Raw genomic sequence first — 20467 nt, 5'->3', positions numbered from 1 at the left:
CAAAATGAAATTATCTAACAATGCACTGTGTGTGTGGGTGGGTGGGGTGGGGTGGGGGGTGTTGGTTGGGTGTGGGCATGTATGTGTGGGCATGTGTGTGTGTGTATTGTAGTGCTTGGGGTGTGTGTGTGTGTGTGTGTGTGTGTGTGTGTGTGTGTGTGTGTATTATAGTGCTGAGGCTTGAACAAATTCTGGGCAAGCATTCTACTCCTGAGCTGATCCCACTATTAAAACTATACTTTTAGATCAAAGAAGGAATTTATCGAATAAATGTATTTTTCTATAAAATAAGCAAAGGGAGATGGAGAGGTGGAATAGCAGTTAAGAGCACTTGCTGCTTTCCCAGAGGACTCGAGTTCAGATCCCAGTACCCATGTTGGGCGGTTCACAACCTCCTGTAACTTCAGCTCCTGGGGCCTGACACCCTCTTTTGACCTCCATGTGTACATAAGAACACCACACATGCACACACACACACACATACACACACACATACACACACACACAATCATCATCATCATCATCATCATCATCATAAAATACAACAGATCTTAAAGAGATCAAGATTCAAGAACATGGATGTGCCCTAGGAAGTCTGGCAAGGGGATGTGGGGCAGTGCAGTGGCTCAACAGGGTTCCTTACGGTGCTCGTTGCCATGATGACCTGCGTTGAGTCCCCAAGACCCACGGGGTGGAAGGAGAGAACTGACATCTGTACATTGTCCTCTGACCTCCTCACGTGTTCACTACGGCAGCTTCCCACCCCCACCCGCCAAGTAAATAAATACAGAAGAAAAAATTGTAAAGGAACAGAATGAAACAACACAAAAACCTAAAAGGAACCAATGTTGAAAGGTATTCTGATTTGAAAAAAAAATCAGTTCACTAAATACATGTTTGACCTGGGCTTATAAAACATTAATAAAACAGAACCCCCTTCCTGCTAAGGCAGAGAGGAAGCTGACTCTGAAGCCTAAACGACTGTTGGAGTACTTAGAAGAGGGCTTCCTGCAGATCTGCTGTGCAGACTTGAACTTGATGATGAAGTGTTACCGTTGATGATCCGTTGCAGAGGAAACTGACCTGCCTGAAGAGGACCGTTGTGTGGAAGATCGCTGGAAATGGTCGGGGGGAGGCATCAGACTGGCGAGGGGTGTAGCACAGAGAAGCCTGAGTCCGAAAGGGGTAGACTCAGTCCTCAGAATCTGTCCAGTCACAAGAGAGTCTCATAAGAACAGCAGATACGAGGACGTGGAACAGAAATGCAGCTGTTAGTCTGCCCCAGCTTCTGGGAGCTGCTGACTAAATAAGGGAGCCCAAGAAGAAGAGCCCGAAATGGGGCCTCCTCCTGATGCTGTACTTTGAAATCTGAGGTGATGTCTGATCAGCATTTCAGGAGAAGGCAGCCTGACCCATGAAAGACCAGCTACAGTACTGAACGTGTTCACTGAGGTCCCGAAACAGCCGCTAGGGCAGCGTCCTGAAAGCCAGACCTCTTCCACTAATCAGGAGAGGTGAAAGGGAACTCACGCGAAAAATCCAGTGAGGTACAGTGGGGGACCAGGCAAGAGGGAGGCTGTCCCCTCCCTGGAAAGTCTGGCTCTTGTGGAAACAGCAAGAGACAGGAAGAGATTGTGTGAAGTGGGAGCAGTATCCTCTCACTGGAGCCCTGAGGCCCACAGAAGCGAAGTTGTGCTCCACCGTGACGTGCGATGCATGTTGGGTTAGAGGACAGCCCTTTTCATGTCCCCGCCTCCCGTTGTCTCTTCCCAGTGGTCCAAGGGGAATTGGAGATTTTGGTTCGTACTTCCAGTCCCAGCACTACCACTGATCTGTGACATGTGGGCAGCTTTTCCCCCTGTTAATACCCCAGGGTTCTTGTATTTCCAGTGGAGTAGTGGAGCCTCAGTGTACCGCTATATGGACATCTAACTGAGAAATTAGCACTGTGACAGACAGTGTCCTTGTATTTCCAGTGGAGTAGTGGAGCCTCAGTGTACCGCTGTATGGACATCTAACTGAGAAATTAGCACTGTGACAGACAGTGTCCTTGTATTTCCAGTGGAGTAGTGGAGCCTCAGTGTACCGCTGTATGGACATCTAACTGAGAAATTAGAACTGTGACAGATTGTAGGAAGGGACTCTTTAGATATTAGGCATGCAGATTTTAAAAAGAGAACATTGATAGATTTTTGTCATATTAAGGCTGATTCCATTGGTTTTAGCGGGTAGCATAGTTGGAAATATGAAGATTATGTATACATTATTTTGCTTTCTGAGCTCCTCCGGGTTAAAGAGATAATGACTGTAGTCGTCATCCTGTGTGTTCTGGTTGGGCCCGCAGCCTTCATTTGTGATGGGTACTGCTTTTGCAGTAAAGTTGCTCCAGACCTGAGGATTGCTCTGGTGGGTTTTGTGTAATGTTTTCTAGGACAGGTGTCGTGAAAGAACACTTTGGGTGTTATTCTGGAAGGACAGCTGAGTCATTCTAAAGTGGCACATTGAACTGCCTCACTGGACGCTGCTGTTTCTCAAGTCCCCTCTCACTGCACCCTGACACTTTAATATAATTCAGATCTAAATTTTAATGCATAGCGAGTCCAGATGAGGACTATTGGGATCTGATTTGTTGTTAGTATGCATTGTTTTGATGTCTACTGATTTTGCCTTTGACAAATTTAAATAAATAAAATTGATGGTTTTGCAGGGTTTACTTTAGACTGTTGCCCAGTGCAGTGGGCTGTTGTTGAAACACAATAGCTTTTAAATTGAACTGCTTACAGAGCGATCTGTAAAATCTTTCTAGATGTCTCCTTATAACTGTGGTGCTGGGGGGGATCGTCATTTGTTTTTTTCAGGCAAGTTAATGGGTTAAAATGGCGGTGGTAACTACATTCTCTTAGAAGGCTTGAAAAGTGCACTTAACCGCTTGCTCAGGGCATTTAGAGTAAAGAATTGCACAGTCATTTACAGTCCAGTTTGTCTTTGAGAATATTGAAAAGCGGAGGTTCATAAAAAGCGCATTATACAATGTTTGACTGTATGTGTGTGCGCGCGTGCATGCATGTGTGTTTGTGTGTGTGTGTGTGTGTGTGTGTGTGTGTGTGTGTGTGTGCATGCACGTGCATTTGGATTTTTAGTTGAGTTTGAGTTAACTGTTCCTGTTATTATGTGGTTGAAAAAACTGGGGAACAAGGTAACTGGTTTTTTTATTTGTAGTTTTAGTTTCGAGAGGAAAGGAAGGATTGAATTAGAAGATACTGGTTTTCTAACTCCAGCCAGATGCACAAAACAATGGCCGGGTTAGTCTCTTAAGGCTCTATTGTTTGGTTTTGGTTTTCTGAGACAGTCTCACATGGTCCAGACTGGTTGGGATACCTGCTGGCTCCTGCCTGCTGGGTTCTGGGACTCTAGGCATGTGTTCCTATGCCTGTCTTCTGACATTTTAATAGAATGCCATCATCAAGAGTTTGATATATCTTTATTACTTATTATAAAGAAGTCTCTACATTTTAAAAATGTTTGTTTAGAAATTTTATTAACTCAGTTCTAGAAAATTTCAAATGTTATCCTTCTTATTCTACCAGTATCTTGACTTTTTTCATTGTGAGCATTGATTTGTTAATTTTTCTTTCAAATGTTATTATTATGAATACTTAGAGTATTAAAATACTGTTATTTTAATCTTAATATACTCATGAGTCTGAAATGTTTTAACACCTTCATTTTCTGATTATCTTTTTAATTGCAAAAGAGAATTATAAGTATGTTGTCTAAAGAAAAATAATTACGATTGGACAATAGATTGTGTTATGTTGTGGAACTCTGATTTCTGGAGTTGCAATATAAAGTGAAATACTTAAGACAAATAAATCGAGCATAACCGAACTCTGAGTTGCCTATCTATATATTCTCATTTAGAAGTACCTCTCACTATGGAAGGCCACTTGAATTGCTCTATGCTGGAAACTTAATGCACCACTCAATTACTGTTCTTTAGCCCAATTTACAATAATAGATTGGGAGTAAGGTCTTAATGCAGTGTAACCTTTGGAACATTAGAAATAACCTCTTTCTTTCCAGAAATGAGTGTACAGTAAGGGTATTAGTTTTATCACACTGCGTGAACAGATTTGACATAGCCCTTAGGCCCTTTTACATTGTATAAGTAGCCTGATTTCCTCTCTTACTAAGTTCATTTTAAGCATGAATTAAAGTTGATGCTGTTACAATGTTAGGAAATGTAGACTTCCTATGTCTAAGCATTGTTGATGACCTCTGATTCTGTTGTCTCAGATATGGTAATATTTTATATTGTTATAATCATTATTATAAAACAAATATTTTTAAAGAGTTTGACATGGCTGAATGGAATTGTATGACATTCTGGCTTTCTTCCTTTGAAATCAGACTGTGAACATTGCAAAGCTGTACAGGAAGCCATGCAAAGGGACTTCAGGAAAGGCAGCTGTCTGTTCTTGTTGGGCTAACACTTACGCTAGCCATCAGAGTTCGCCTCCCTTAGTATAAAAAACATATTTTCTATGCTAGGTGAAAATGTTCACAGGAACTAATTTACATGCCCTCTCAAATTCCTTTTGGAATAGGGAAGGATAAAATAAGCAAATAGTAATAAAACTAATTTGCATACTCTTAAAACGTTGGTCTTAATGGTTCTGATGGAAGGTTTCCAATTTGTAGCAAGGCAGTGATTTTTAGGAGACAAATTATATTGAAGTGTACTTTATTTTAAAAATTATAATACTGAAGTACAGTACAGCCCACTTTTACCGCAGCAACATGAAGCCGTGGCAGGAACAAGTAAACGCTGCAGTCCCCCAGACTGCAAAAGGACCTAGATTCTAACAAGTGGTTCTTACTTTAATCCTTTCCTGGGCATTTCTTTGAAACCCGTTTTTAATCTTCGTTTATATAGTGTGCAGGGCGTTTTGCTTGCACGTGTGTCTGCACACCTCATGTGTGCTTGGTGCCTGTGGATGCCAGAAATGGGCATCAAATCCCCTGGAACTGGAGTTACAGATGAGCTGCCATGTGAGTGCTGGGACTCAAACCCAGGTCCTGTGGAAGAGCAGCCAGTACAGTTACCCACTGAGTCAGCTCCGTCCCTGAAATCAGCTTTCCTGAGATTCCCTTTGTGTCTATACTTGATAACTCAAGCAGACTTAAAAGTGTCGGAGCAGCTCTTAGACACATACATCCAGTGAGTGACTAGATCACTAGATCAAAGTGCTTAGACTTTGCAGTTCTAAGCCTTTTCTGTGCTCATGTTGAGGAGTGTATGATTATCCCATTTCTAATCATGTGATCTGCTTCTCATGTTAGGTTCCTGTGGCTAGAGCAAGCATTCTTTGGCTAATTGGAGAAAACTGTGAACGGGTTCCTAAAATTGCCCCCGATGTTCTGAGGAAAATGGCTAAAAGTTTCACCAGTGAAGATGATCTGGTGAAATTGCAGATTTTAAACCTTGGAGCAAAATTGTATTTAACCAATTCCAAACAGGTAAGAGACTGATCCTTACTCCTCCTGACAGGGCTTTTCTTACTCTAACCAAGCCCCTGAACCCTTTCCACCAGCTAGCCCATGCGCTCGGCAGTATTGGAGCCTGTGTGTTAGGTCCTAAGGTGGATGTGGGAGTGCCAGCAAGCCGTTCTGATCTAGATGTGGAAAAGGCAGGTGGAGAAGAAGAGCTGTGGTAGAGGCGTTGAAATACAGTCATGATGAGGGAGTTCAGAAGATCCAGTGCGGAAGGAGAGGTCTGAGAGCGTTTATGGACAGGTGCTTGGGAAGGGCCTGGAGGGGTCTGTCTACAGTGTGCAGAACAGGGAGGGAGTGGATGGGGCAGAGCCTGAGACTCCTTGCGGAATTTGGAGATTTGTAGAGATGCGTTCATTACAGAATGTACTGTGATCTGAGTATGTGTTCCCTTAAATTCATAAGGTGACCCCAGTCACTAATGTGACAGTTTAAGGAGGTGAGGCCTTTCACACTTTTAGAGATCAAGATGGGGGAGTCCTTCTAAATGGCATCTGGTGGCTCATATGTAAGTTTATTATTATTTTGTCATCATTATTATGCCCTTTTCTTCATAGTGCTGAATAACCAATCCCTGAATGGAGTACTCTCTATTTGGAAGGTCTAGAGTGTAAAGTTTGGGGTCCTTTCACCCGGTGAATTTGAAGGTGACTTTCGTTGCCCTCATGTTTTTCTGAGCTAAATCTTTTTCGTGACCATCTTTTGGAACACAGTTTCTGAAGTATGCCATTGTATACTTTAGAATGACTTTTCCAGATAATTGCTATACACATTACTGCTTATAGGTGAAAATACAGTGATTTCTAAAAGTATTTTAATATTTCACATAGTTCATTATTTTTAAATGATATAAAAATAGATGATGTGTCCTGTGGAATTGTGTCCTTTTTCCAATATTTCTCACTTTTTGTTTAAAAGGCGAGGTTCGGGAATTACTGAGTGAAAATTAGAACTAACAAATGACTTTATGCGCCAGTAGTTGGATAATATTTTTTAGTTGCGTGGTTCATAACCCAGTGGATATTAGAGATTGAAGTGATTGCTTTGACCGAAATATAAAAATACTTTTACGTGTATTTATTTTAGCCATCTTTAAAGCTGAATACTAAGAGCCTCCTTTTACCTATTTTCCAATGTTTAGAACTTAGAACAGTGCTAAACTATCTTCCAATGTTTAGAGCTGACTTTACACAAAATCTTCGGACTTATCTATAGACCTGCTTATTCCTTGGGATCTTGGTCACTCACTGAACCTCTCCAGAACTTTCACTGAATTACGTGCTTCTAGAGAATATGTATGTTGGTTTATGTAAGGTATAGTACATTGTATTTATCTGTACACGCAGAGAATAGTTGAATAATAAATTTTGCTTCTTCAAAATGTCTGTAGTTGCTGCTAAGGAAATGCCCCACAGTAAAGTTCTTCCTGTGCATGCATGAGGATCTGAGTTTTGTCTCCACAGCTCTCTTAAAGATAAAAAGACTGGTGTGGTGGTCCATGCTCGCAGTTCCAGCGCTAGGGAGGTAGAGGCAATAGATCCTGAGCCTAGCCTAATTGGTAAGCTCCAGGTCAGTTAGAGATCCCCCCTCAAAAAGACAGGATGTGTGTGGGTAACATCGCGCTGTGGGTCTGAGTCTTCACCAAGTTTGACAGCCTGTATTTGAGCCCAAGAACCATGTGGTGGAAAGAGAACCGACTCCTACAAGTTACTTTCTCACCTCCACCTCAGTATCATGGCTGCCTTGAACTTGGGCTCCCTCTTCTCCCCTCTCCTCCCCTCCCCCTCATCCCTTTTCTCTGAATAAATAAATAAATAAATAATAAAAGTTTATGAGGACAAACAAAAATAGAGTGGATGGCTCCTGAGGAACAGTACCTACCCATGATTGACCTCTAAACTTCACAAGCATATGTTTGCTTACCCTCTACACACACACACACACACACACACACACACACACACACACACACACACAGAGGAAAAAAGGAAAATGTCTTTTCCTGACCAAAAGAGAATCAAAAGATAAGTTAGCAAAGTAAACTCTAATTAGTATGGCCTTCCCGGAGATAACAGATACAAACTGGAAACTAGAAAGCAGGACAGAAACACACGGCCGCCTGACCACTCAGTGAAGAGAGACAACGCAAGAAGATGCTGCAGGCAGCTGGACCTGCGGGAGCAGGCTCAGAGTGATGTCCACCTGACGCTAGGCTGCATCAGGGTCTGCACACGGTAACCACGGTAACTGTGTTCTAGAAGGAAAGGAGAGGACAGTATGCAAGCAAGCTGCAGACGTGACAGAACTAAGGAAGGATTCTAGAGTGCTGAGAGAGGAAGAGCCTGGAAGTCTGAATAAACTGCCCAGGCCTTTGGGTGACTCCTGACACAGACGTGTGCATGGTGGATTCATGCAGCACCCAAAGAATGACAGAGCTGGCCTGAAATGTGAGATACAACCGGGAAGGAGAGTGTACACTTTGAAACCCATCATTAATTGTGTGCTGAAACTAACCAGAACCCAGTCTGATTAAAGAGTGTTGACAGTGTTGAGAGCGGTGTCCATAACAGAGCATCTGTAATTCAGAGTTAGTCAGTACGCGGAGACCCACAACGGAGTGCTGTGGGTTAGTGGACTGCAAGTTTCAGTGGAAAGCTGCAAGCGTGCTCGAGACCGAGTTGCTAGTGGTTGCACAGCAGTATAAATGCCACGGAGTTACACCCTCAGTATTTTAAGTTTCATGTTTATTTAAGCTCTGTTTAAAAGAAAAGATGATTGGGAAAATATGGCCAGTTTTTAAAAAGGAAAAATATCAATAGAAACCAAAGCTGGAATTGCAGGTAAACGTTCTGAAGCAACTGTTAGAAATTTGGTTAGTGATATAAAGGAAAGTATTCTCGTAATGAGTGAAAAGAAATCTCAGGAGAAAATGATTTTTAAAACTCAAGTAGAATTTATAAAACTGGCCTGGGCATGACACTTTTAATCCAGCATTGCTGAGGCAGAGACATGTGTATTCTCTGTGAGTTTGAGGACATCCTCATCAACATAGTAAGTCCCAGGCCAGCCAGGTCTATAGAGCGAGGTCCTGTCTTGGAAATTTAAAAGTAGTTCTGGTACTGAAAAATACAACATTTGGAAAATGAACATCCTTCCTGTGGGGAGCTAGAAAGACCCAAACCCAAAACTTTCTCAGAGACAGATGAAAGGGCAGAGGGAACTTGAGTTCGCTGTCTTTGCCTGGGAGTAGACTTGGCAAGACCAGTCTTGGGCTGGAGCCAGTGCCTTGAAGGAGTTAATTTTTGTGTTCCTGGGAACTTGGCTTTTCCTCCTAAAGAGATTAGAGTTACCAGTCCCCAGGCCACTGTGTGCTCAGTAGTCTGATGCTCTCAGGGGCCCTGCTCCCCTTGTGCAGCACTGTTTGATCACTATTTCTCCTTTGGAAGAGGTAGATAAGATGCTCAGAAAGTTTGCTTGGCATAAGACATAGCTTGTGCAAGACTTCCCGATACCAAGCTTCATCATCCTCTCTATCTTCTGGCCTCTTTATCGTCTCATCTGGTCCTCTCTCTTAGAACCCTTTCACTGGAGAACGACCTACTGGTCCAGGTCGTTTACTTTGAGTGGTATATGTGTGTGAGTATGTGTGAAAAAGAGAGAGACTAAGGATTGAACCTAGGGGTTTGTGCAAGCATTCTACTTGTAATTCTACTGGCAAAATTACAGAGCTGCTTTATGTAATATTTTAAATATTGCTTAAAGCTCCTTTTTTTTTTTTTAATCTGTTATAATATGGCTGGACATTTTTAACAAAATAAGTAAATCAAGCTTCTAACCCCAGACTTGTTTAGATGAAAGCTTGTTCTTGGAATCCTTGGGAAATACGTTTTTTTTTTTTTTTCTTGTTTAACCATTTCATACATATATACAGTATATTGTGATTACATTCACACATGCCCCATTACATTGCTACCCTCTTCCTCTCCCTCTGCATCCCTGCTTTTGGCAGCAGTTTTTCATCTGTTCTGTGTGGTGACTGCCTCAGAACCGTGTGTTGTCCGTGGTGGGAGCATCCTCCTGCACCGTTTGTACTTCCTGACAAGTTAAAATACCCGTCTGAGACAGTTCCTCATTAGTTGGAATAGGAGTTAAAGAAGTCAGGTCTGCATCATTGTTATGCAGTGTATGTGTTCTTAAAAGTCATCGTGTTAAACAAACCCATGCCATATAATACCTGGGAATTATCGGGGAGAAGGAGCTAGAGTCACAGTGCTCAAAATGCTTCCAAAATATGCTGCATAGTTTTAACTGAGAACCAAATGAAAACAGAACCACAATTTAATATATAGTGGTTGTTAAGAAATGCATAAAAATCATCAGAAATCCAGACTCTTAGAGTGAGGAAGCATAGGCTGATAGGTTGTGCTCTTCCGTTAGTCTTCATCTGAAATCAGGAGGAAGTTGTGTGGAGCGTGACTCACAGCGTGTGGATGGTAACGCCTGGGGTAGATGCCGAGTGAATGTTTGGTGGGTACCTGGGCAGCCAAGTTCTGCTGGGTCCATTTTTCTGTTTTTACCTAGTATTTCTTGCAGAAGAAATCATGCACAAAATGCACATCGTGCCCGAATTGCTCTGGAATATGTAGGCCGAATTAGAACAAATACCCGTTTTCAAAACAAGCATCAGAGCAGAACTGATTGTACCTGCTGCAGGGTGGTGACAGTGAAAGGCGTCCGTCCCAGCACGTGGCGATGCTTAGCTCACCGTAGTTCCTCTTTTTGATTTGAGCCCAAGTTCACATTCCTAATCAACTGCTAGATTTTTCTTAGAGGAAGTGATTTTTTTTTTTTATTTTTTTTTATAATAAGGGAAGCAGTTGAACTACCAATAATCATTTTCTTTTTCAGGGAGAAACCAACTCATGGGGGCCTGTTGTATTAAGAAAAGCATGGTGTAATCCCTCGTATGCTAGTTAGTGGAGAACAGTGTTAGATATAAATATCCAGCGGGTAACACTGTTGGAGTGTTCATAAGGAAATGGTGTCACTGTATGTGGAAAACGCTGAAGGCTTTGTGTCTTGTGATAGTTGCTGATGTCAGGAGCGTGGGTTTGGTTAAAGTGGTTAACAGCAATTAAAAGCAAAGAAAGGTTACTTTCAAAAAACATTTGTAATAATGTCTAATGCTTTAAGTATAGAGATAAATGATAAGTCAGTGATGTTCCTAGCCCGTCTCTATATGTGGCAAATTGCAAACTCCCAGCAAAGAACCCAACAGGAAAGACACACGTATCTGTCTCTCCTTAGGACCCAGTCACTGTCAGCGTTTGCTACATTTCTCCTCTTAAAAAGTGATAGCCCTGAAGCTTGATGCTCCTGTCCACATCTTTCCCCTTCTTTATGGGTGACCACTGCTGTACTGTTGGCGTGTTTCATTCAGTCAAGCTTATTTTCATTATGAGTGTGCATTAATAAAACCATACTGCCTGTGGTTCTGAAACGCACGTTCTTCTTGATTATAGTTTTGCAGCCTTTCACGTCATGTCTTAGAAAGAGTGATATGTATAGATTGTGGTTCATTTACTCTTTGATACTCTGTGAGATACTCAAGTTTCTGCACCTCTGTGGCTTAGAAAGTGAGCACTTTGTACTCATTGGGTGCGTTTTGATTCTCAGTGGGAGACTGGGTGAGTCATACTGATATTTCCTGAAATCTCCTTGCTGTGCACTTTGTTCCTGTTTGACAAAAGATTTGGCGCCAACACATCGCTGCCTTGGTTTGGTTTCTCTCTCCCCACCCCAAGAAAGTGAAGTAAATATGAATTAGAAAGGAGAACCTGGGCTAGGGCTGTAGTTGAATGGACTAGCCTTCCTGGCATGCCTGAGACCCTCAACTCAATCCATAGTACTCCTTGATCCTACAAAAGACAGACCGATCTTATACAACACCTTTCAGCAGGAAAGTGGTGGTTGTTGAATTAAAAAACTCCAAGTCACAGAAGAGAACCTTTTGGTCATGAAAGTATGGAACAGTAGAACTTGCTTAGAGTTGCCTCTAGGGTAGGTTAAGAATTCTATGCAGTTTTCCAAACATATTTATCAATTTCTTGCCTTTAAAAAATAACAGTTATTATACAGAATGCTGATTCTGCATACTTTTTTGTATTCCTTGTAGTAATAGTGTCTTAGGCTCGTTTTATGACTATTTTAAATGGCCTTTATTATTTTGTGCTGACTGTTAAGCCACATTGATGCATCACATAATGGCATTTTGGACATGAACAGACCACGTGTACAGTGGTGGTTCCACCGGTCCTTGGTGATGCAGAAGCTTGGCTGTGTTAAGTGCATTCTGGCCCCACATCTCTGGAGCTGCCTGATACAGCTTTCTCGGGGCCTATCTTTGTCATTCATGTGTAATTGTATTAGAAGAACTCAACTGAGTAAGTATTTGCCACTTCATTACTTGTTAGAATATTCAGGCAAGGATATGGTGCTCATCTCTTAGATATTTTAAATAATAAATTCTTTGATTTTTGTAATACTTCCTCAAATTCCCTTTTCCTGTGTACTAGTCAGTATGGGGAGCATGTAAGTGATGTAAATAGTGTTTGAATAGCCTTCGCCATTAGTTGGTAACATTAACAGTTTCTTAAATATAAGCAGGAAAATTAAACTAAAACCAAAATTTTAATAAAATAGAATAAAGGGTATTGAATATTTCTGTTAGAGTATATTATATCTCATTTTCTTGTTTTATGCAATTTTTTTTTATAAAACTGTTATTTAGTGTTTTGAAGTGGACCCTTTATGATGTTAAAATGCCATGGTTATTTACTTAAATCTTGTTTCTTTTCTAAAAGTTGCCCTGGAGAAATCTAATTTATGATGATTGTTTCGGTGTCCCATCCATCCAGTTAGGATGTGTCCCGAGTTTTAATTTTTAGTAAAGTGATGTCCTTGATGGTTATGTCACGATGACACACAAGTCCATTTATTCACCTCTGCTTTGAACCGCAGTTTCTGCCATGGCACTGTGGTTCAGTGATATGTGAGCTAAGTGCAGTGGCCCATACATCTGTAACTCCAGTGCCGGCTGCAGGGGAGGACCTAGATCCCTGGCGCTCCTTTTCCAATCACTTGATGCAGTCCATGGGCTCTGGGTTCAGGGAGAGACCCTGTCTCAAAACATAAAGTGGAATTTAGCAGAGGAAGACACCCAAGCTGACACACGCACACACACACACACACAAACACATACATGCATACAGCACACATATATACACATACTATGATATGTAGAGAATACATTAAAAATACTAACAATTTCATAATTTTTAATCATAAATTTCAGTTTTAAAAAATACAAAGCTTAAAAGACACTTTTAAAAATACATTCTTCAGAGAAATGCCAGTGCATTACTACTAAAGACAAACAGCAAAGAAATTGAGTACTGTAGTGTGTGATGAATAATGATTCTACTTATTTTCAGTGCATCATTGCATATAGACATAACTTTTATGTTATGAAGAGTTTTATTTTGAAAATAGATTTTAATAGAACTGTCTTATAAGTCATAAGTACATATTTTAATTATTTTCAATTTAGATAGTGTCTGTTAATATATTTTAAAAGTTTAATTTTGCAAAACTTAGTTTGAGGGTTAAGGAATTTATAAGCTGAGTATATGACTTGCCAGTTTAAAAAGTTGTATTAGTAGTCTTCATTTCTTTGGTTAAGTTGAGTTCGGATTCTAGTCTCAGTGCTCAGAAGGGCTTAGCATTAACTAGCTATGCTCTGAGGATAGGAGTGGTTACATAAGTTCACAGTCTCCCATCCAGGTAGTTATACCCATTGTCACACCCTATGGCCGCTGGGGTGGAGCTGTGTTTCTCATCTGTCAGGTATTGGCTGATGGTCATTGTTGAAACAGTAATCAGTCTTCACTTCTAGATGAAGCAATGTGGACAGCAGCTGTTGGTTACTGGATTCAGGAAAGATCTACAAGCATTTTATAATTCTTCCTTAACAAACTGTGCCACTGCTTTTAAATGCCTTGCTTCCAGAAGAAGCCTGCTTCCTCTCCCAGTTATCTCAGCTGATTAGTATTTTAAGGGGTGCACCACCCCTGTTCCTGGTCTCTGACGTATTGTTCTAGCATTGTCTTTGCGTCTCCCTATTGTGATTGATTCTATTTTTATCTGTTTCTAGTGTGTGTAAAATGTTCTAATGTAAATGATTTACTATTCTGCTGTTATTTTTTACTTATTTTGTGAATCCTATTTAGCTTACATTTATAGTTGTACACATATAACCTTCTAAATTAAAATTGCTTTTTCATTTAAAAACACTGTAGTTTAAAATACAAACCTATTTTGTTACATTCCAATTTTGGTTTAATTATTATTAAAATCATCTCAATATATGTTAATGTAGTGCATTCAGAAGTTGACTTAGCAAGCCTGATTACAGTGTAAAAGCTTATGTAAATAAATAAATGACCAATATTACTAGAGGCTATAAGCAGCATGGTGGAAAAATGGAAGAACTCTTTTATCCTAGTTTTTAGAGGGCATCAGCAGCTTGCTTTTATGAAAAAGTAACAGCTAAATGCACTGCAAATAATTTGCAGTAATCCAGTTCAGTGATTCATGTGTCTGCTTTAATGGGTCATAATTCAGGGTAAAGTAACTGAGTGCAGTCAGAGTGCAGACGCGGCTTATGCCAGGGACAGTATCTCTTCATAAAGCACACCTCAGGAGAAGCCGTTTGCCAGCTCCTAATACTCTCTGATGTTTTGATGTCCTGCATATTTTTCCGATTAAGTTTTGAGTGCCATGTTTTTAGTTGTATTTCCACATTCATTATTCTCACGTAGACCCTTCAGCGGCTTTGCCATATATGATTATTTTTTTAATGATGCCTTTCTTTCCACTTCAGCAGTTTAATAATCTAGCACATGGCTGCTTCTCGGTGCTCAGCATTCACCTCCCCAGCACAGAAGAGGACATGTGCGTTGGCTTCAGAATTCCATTTGCCATGTTAGAAATGCATATTCCCCATGGAACGACATTTGTTTGACATAACCATTCATTTTTATTACGTCTTTAAATATGTTTATCCAGAGTTATCAATAATCATAAATAACCGTATTTTCAACTTGTTCTGTTTTTTTCGAACAGACAAAATTGCTTACCCAGTACATATTAAATCTCGGCAAGTATGATCAAAACTACGACATCAGAGACCGCACGAGATTTATTAGGCAGCTTATTGTTCCGAATGAGAAGAGTGGAGCTTTAAGTAAATATGCCAAGAAAATCTTTCTGGCACAGAAGCCTGCTCCATTGCTCGGGTCCCCCTTTAAAGGTACATTGGACGGCGTCGCTGTAAAACACGTCATCTGAAATTGTGTCAATGTGATGTGCTTCACATTTATCTCCTAGAAAAATACACGACTTCCAGGCCGATATATGAGAACAGTGTGCTTGCACTCATTCGTCTGTATAGGGCAAGCTTTATTTTTAATGTCTGTTAAAGTTTGTATTTCTGTAGATCTTGTTTGCCTAAATAATTTCAGGTCCTCTGGTTCTCATCAGGCGTTTTAACTGAACAGTAGATGAAAAGCTGTTTTGTTCTTGTAAGACACAGGCTTTATTTCTGCTTTAAATACTTGTATTTTCTGAGGGTGTAAGTTACCTTAATAGTAAGTTACTAATTAAATATCTATGTACACTAATGTCAGCATCTCTAGGAGAAATTATTTCATACAAACATCTTTTTAATTTAAGTTCGTTTCTCAAGGAAGAAACTTGTGTTCTTTTCTCCAGTTTTTTCTAAAGGGACTAATTAAATATCTTATCAGTTAAGTAGCTATTATAGCTGGAATCACGTGGTTATGTAGCTTGGTTTTCACATTGTTTCTTATTTAATTGTTGTAAAACAGTAAATACAATTCAGTTTAGTAGAAAAAGTATTGAAATTCTGGATGTGTTTGTGCCAAGACATGTATATGGATTGTTTAACTGTGCTGTCATTCCTAATATTCACAGTAAAGTAATTTTTAGAGAAGCTACATTTCAGAGCAACACCTCTAAACACACTGACTGATTAGCTTTTTTATTGACCATTATGGGGGAGATTATTGTAATCTATGGGCTGAAATCAGTTTTCTGACCTATGAAGAGCTTCCTGGTTTGTATTTATTCCTTGACATTTGTGGTAATATGCCAATTACCTTGAGTTCGATTATGATTGTTATCTGTTATATTCGGCTCATATTGTTTATTTTCTATTTTCCTCCGTTTTTTAATAGATAGGGATCATTTCCAGCTTGGAACCTTATCTCATACCCTCAACATTAAAGCGTCTGGGTACCTGGAATTATCTAATTGGCCAGAGGTGGCGCCTGACCCATCCGTTCGCAATGTAGAAGTAATAGAGTCAGTAAGTTGACCTTTCTGAGATTAATTTTGTTCTAGCAATGAGAGCTTCTGAGATAACTATCATTTTATATAAAAGCCTTTGAGCTGAAAACTGAACGCTGTTCTGGTGATTCTGAATGTAATGTGTTAGATATACCTTGCCTTATAGGAACTAAATATTGTGGTTTTCCTTGCTGAGTACGTGGACTGTTCTGTGCTTCAAGGAAATCGAGAATTGAATTCTCTGCATCAGTGCCAGCCACATTTGTGCGGGTGCATTGGTAACCGCGTAGATTCAATTTCTAAGGTATTTAGTTTCAATGGAGTGAGCTTTTTCTACTTTGTTAGAGACTCGTAAGCTTCCTGTCAGTGTTTTTATAAATAATTTTTACTGTTCTTTTCCAGAAAAGAAAAACCTGTACAAAATGTTCTGGGTTTTCTGTTGAGCCCTGTTTTAAGTAGCACTTAAAAATAAGTAGGTGGCATTGTGTACCAAAGATGATCTTGATGAGGTCACACTTAAAAAAATTAATAATACACAGTTTTCACATTGTTCTAAAAAAATTACCATAATACTTTTTCTGAATCTTATTTTAAAGGTACTAGCTATTAGGTTTAAATAGTTGATACTCTTTACTAATTTTACCTGTTTATTGTTTTATAAATAAATGTAATAAAGGGACATTTTACTTGTACTTAGAAATTATGTGGAGTATTTCTGTTGCTTTTTAAGGTAGGATTAATTTAAATGGAGCTGTTGAGAATTACATTATGGATGTTTTCCTGATATAAATGGCACTGTGAACTGGAATTCATATAATCAGAATTCTTTTCCATTAAACTCCTTTTGGAAAGTTAGTTAACTTTATCGTCTGTAGCTAGAGTTTTCCTGCCTGGCCCACAATCAGGACAAATCTCTCTCACCCGCCAGTCCCACAGCCGCTCAGACCCAACCAAGTAAACACAGAGACTTATATTGGTTACAAACTGTATGGCCGTGGCAGGCTTCTTGCTAACTGTTCTTATATCTTAAATTAATTCATTTCTATAAATCTATACCTTGCCACGTGGCTCGTGGCTTACCGGCATCTTCACATGCTGTTTGTCATGACAGCGGCTGGCAGTGTCTCCTCCCACCTTCCTGTTCTCTCAGTTTTCCTCTCTGTTAGTCCCGCCTATACTTCCTGCCTGGCCACTGGCCAATCAGTGTTTTATTTATTGACCAATCAGAGCATATGACATACAGACCATCCCATAGCAATCGTCCCCACATGCATAGGAAGGACTCATACTCCAAACATAATCCCTTTAATGAGCATAGCCATGTAATATGATTCCCCTGAGCAATGGCTTTCTTTTGAATATGAAACTTACATTGGCGTTGGAGCATGTCCAGCAGCAGATGATCAATAATATCTCAATTCAGAACCCTGGTGGTAGATGGTTGACAACATCCTCCTGTTTAAAACTCATAACAATACACTTTTTTTTTTTTCCAGTTTTGATTTTTTTGGTTTTTCGAGACAAGGTCTCTCTATGTAGCTCTGGATGTTCTGGAACTCACTGTGTAGACCAGGCTCACCTCAAACAGAGATCTGCCTGCCTCTGCCTCCCAAGGGTTGGGATTAAAGTTGTGCACACCATCAGGCCTGGCTCAGTATTTCAGTTTCATAGGTGAAGAAACCAAGGTTTAGAGAGCCTAAGTAGATTCAAGTCCCCATGCACAGCTCCTGCGGCCTGGAATTCTGCTGGGTTTGCTGTGCTCGCTGCTTGCTTTCCTGCGTGGTCGAGGCGAGGACGCCTGAGCTTGTTGGCAGAGCTGTGGTGGTCTCTGCCTGGTGCCATCATTTTCACCTTTTAATAAACGATCTGTGTTTAAAGCTGGCCAAGAAAAAATCTAGAGGTTATCAAAACTGGGCCTTGAGAGGCGACCCAGTTGGTAACATGCTTGCCACGCAGGCGTGAGGACCGGAGTTTGGTCCCTGGCACCCACCTGAAGATCCAGCTGTGGTGGTGCCCATCTGTAAACTCAGCACTGAGGAGGTGGAGATGTGAGGGCTGCTGCATTCACGGGCCAGCCTGTGTCGCTGAGTTCCAGGCTCAGTGAGAGACCCTGTCCTAATCATGAACATACCCAACAGTGACTCCGGCCTCCATACTCAACCCTCACCCCATGAACACATACAACATTAAAAATTAAATATTAATTTAAAAATAAAAAATAAATAACTCATTGCATGTCTGTTCATCTTGCAGCTAAGTTTGCTTGGGTTTCTCCCAAATCTGAGCACCGTTGAGCACAATTGCTGTCTTGTACGAGTTTGTCCCATACTGGGATGTGAAGACAGTGTTCTTTGTTGCAGGTCTTGTGTAGACACTCTCTCTTCTGATCGTTATGCTGGCTGCCTATTGTGGTGCTGTCCTTTTCTTGATTGGGTACACAATGTTTTGGCTTAAGTAGAACAGTCCTTTTATCCTCCCACTGTATCCTCTCTCCTTACCGTCCCTTCTCTTCCCCCTGGGAAGAGTTTGTCTTCTCAGAAATTGATAGCAATGCTGTGCGATTTAATTTTGTCTCTGTAATGTTCTTACATTGGTTGGCTGGCTTCTTCCATTTTCATGTGTTCCAAGCATTAACTCTTTTATAGGGACAGTGCCTAAGTAACCTGTTTTCTTACCTTCATTTCAGTTGTCCAGTTCAACAGAGATAAACTGATTTCTTTTTCATTTTGCTAACTATATTCCTGAAATTAATAATTAATAACTTATGGAGAATAATTATTGCTAATGGAACCAGATTAAGGTGTCCATTTAAGCCATATAACAAACAGATTCATTCTATTGGTTTCTGAGATAGTGGCTTAAATTTTCTATGAGGGATATTATGAAATATAAACATAATATAATTAGTTCTATTTTGAAATGCATCCAGAACTGCAGAAAGCGGTGTTCAGATTATCCTTGCCTCACACTGAGCCTCTTCTCTCCCCGAAGTCATAGAATGCATTTTGTGCACATGATACACTGTATTATTCTGGGTTTACTATCTAGTGATCCTCTAAGGTCAAATCTCATTATTATGAAATATAACTTAGGAAGAAAAATGGCTGAGGCTTAGATAATCTGACGTTTTAATCAAAACAACAGGGAGCCTAGTCAGGTTGACACTAGAAGTCACTTTGAATTACACACCACCATTTCCAAGATATCAGATATAATGTATATTTATATTAAGGTACCAGTAAGTTTTGTGGCTCCTTCAGAGTTTTTTGTTTAGTTACAGAAAATCCTTTTTTTCCAGCTACACAAAGATTGTCTTTTGCATATCAAGGACACTTTGCTTTGTAAACACACAGGCAGCACACCAGCACACCATGGAGAGGACCTCTCCATCTCCTCAGCTCTTCCTTACCAAGTTTAGCTGTCACACCACAGTGAATTCAATGGTGTTAGGCTTTGGCCCTTAAATGTCTGAAACGATGTTAATATAGAAATTCATATATTCAAATCATTTTATTAGTTTTCTTCTCATTTTCCAAGTAATAATTTTTCAGGATTCTGAAGCTTCTCTCGGGCAGTTGGGATTTTTGAGCATTAATATTTTTGTTATTTGTATTAGTATTTTAAAACATTCTCAGAAAATTGTAATGAGTCTTCAGTGTTGAGGAGAGTCCTGGACTAGAACCTGTGTCATGTTGTGAATTCTTTTACAATATTCTCTCTCTCTCTCTCTCTCTCTCTCTCTCTCTCTCTCTCTCTCTCTCTCTCTCTCTCTTCGGCTTGCACACACTGGAAACTAAATTAAAAGTATAATAAATAAGTGAGTCTTAACCATTGTGACCTTTTAAGAAATCTACATTTCCTTGCTTTTTAGAAGAGAAGGTATGAAACGTAATTTTTCCAAGATAATCAGGGTCATCGTTGGGACAGGTTTATAGTAGAGACTTCTCCTAATGCCATATTTAATGAACACCAAAGAACATCATTTACTTAAATGAAAACAAATATTTTCTGAGTTCAAAATTGAAAACTTTAAGGGTGTAATAGGTATAAGTAATACTTATTATGCCAGACACACTTAGGATGCTTCAGTGTGCAGGCTTAGAAATTCCCACCCTGGGGAAGAAAAAGACAAGTAAATCACAGAGCATATTAGAAGGAAGCTACTACTATTTTTTTTAAAGGGGTTGGAGTTGTGCTAAGGAGGAATAGCTGAGGGCAAGGCCCTCAGACAGAGCAGGTCTGGGAGTCTTGAAGGAACAGTAAGAATTGGTTGGAGCAGAGTATGCAAAGGAAGAGGAGGTGAGTGGGAACGGCTTGTTGAGTCCGTCAGGCAGACTATTGTAGACTGCCTATTTGATTGAAACCAAGAGCCACCAAGGTTTGCAACCAGAGTAGCTGGGCCCCAGCTCTAGCTGCTGTGTTCAGCAGGCTTTGGTTGGGGTCAGTGGAAAGGAGAAGCAGGTAACCAGTTAGGAACCTGCTGCAG

The 20467-nt window shown here is 40.2% G+C and overlaps 1 protein-coding gene across 1 annotated transcript in view; it reads left to right on the top strand.

Moving 5' to 3' along the window:
- Ap3b1 (adaptor related protein complex 3 subunit beta 1) overlaps positions 1 to 20467 on the top strand; it is a 213997-nt gene that overhangs the window by 105043 nt on the left and 88487 nt on the right. The window contains exons 15-17 of the mRNA XM_059276349.1: positions 5344 to 5520; positions 14737 to 14923; positions 15870 to 16000. Coding sequence (XP_059132332.1) covers positions 5344 to 5520; positions 14737 to 14923; positions 15870 to 16000 — 495 coding nt within the window. The remainder of the gene's footprint in view (positions 1 to 5343; positions 5521 to 14736; positions 14924 to 15869; positions 16001 to 20467) is intronic.

The sequence above is a fragment of the Peromyscus eremicus genome, chromosome 11 (genome assembly GCF_949786415.1).
Source record: "Peromyscus eremicus chromosome 11, PerEre_H2_v1, whole genome shotgun sequence".
In the NCBI taxonomy this organism is placed as follows: domain Eukaryota; kingdom Metazoa; phylum Chordata; class Mammalia; order Rodentia; family Cricetidae; genus Peromyscus; species Peromyscus eremicus.
This window is presented reverse-complemented; position numbering and strand designations above follow the sequence as displayed.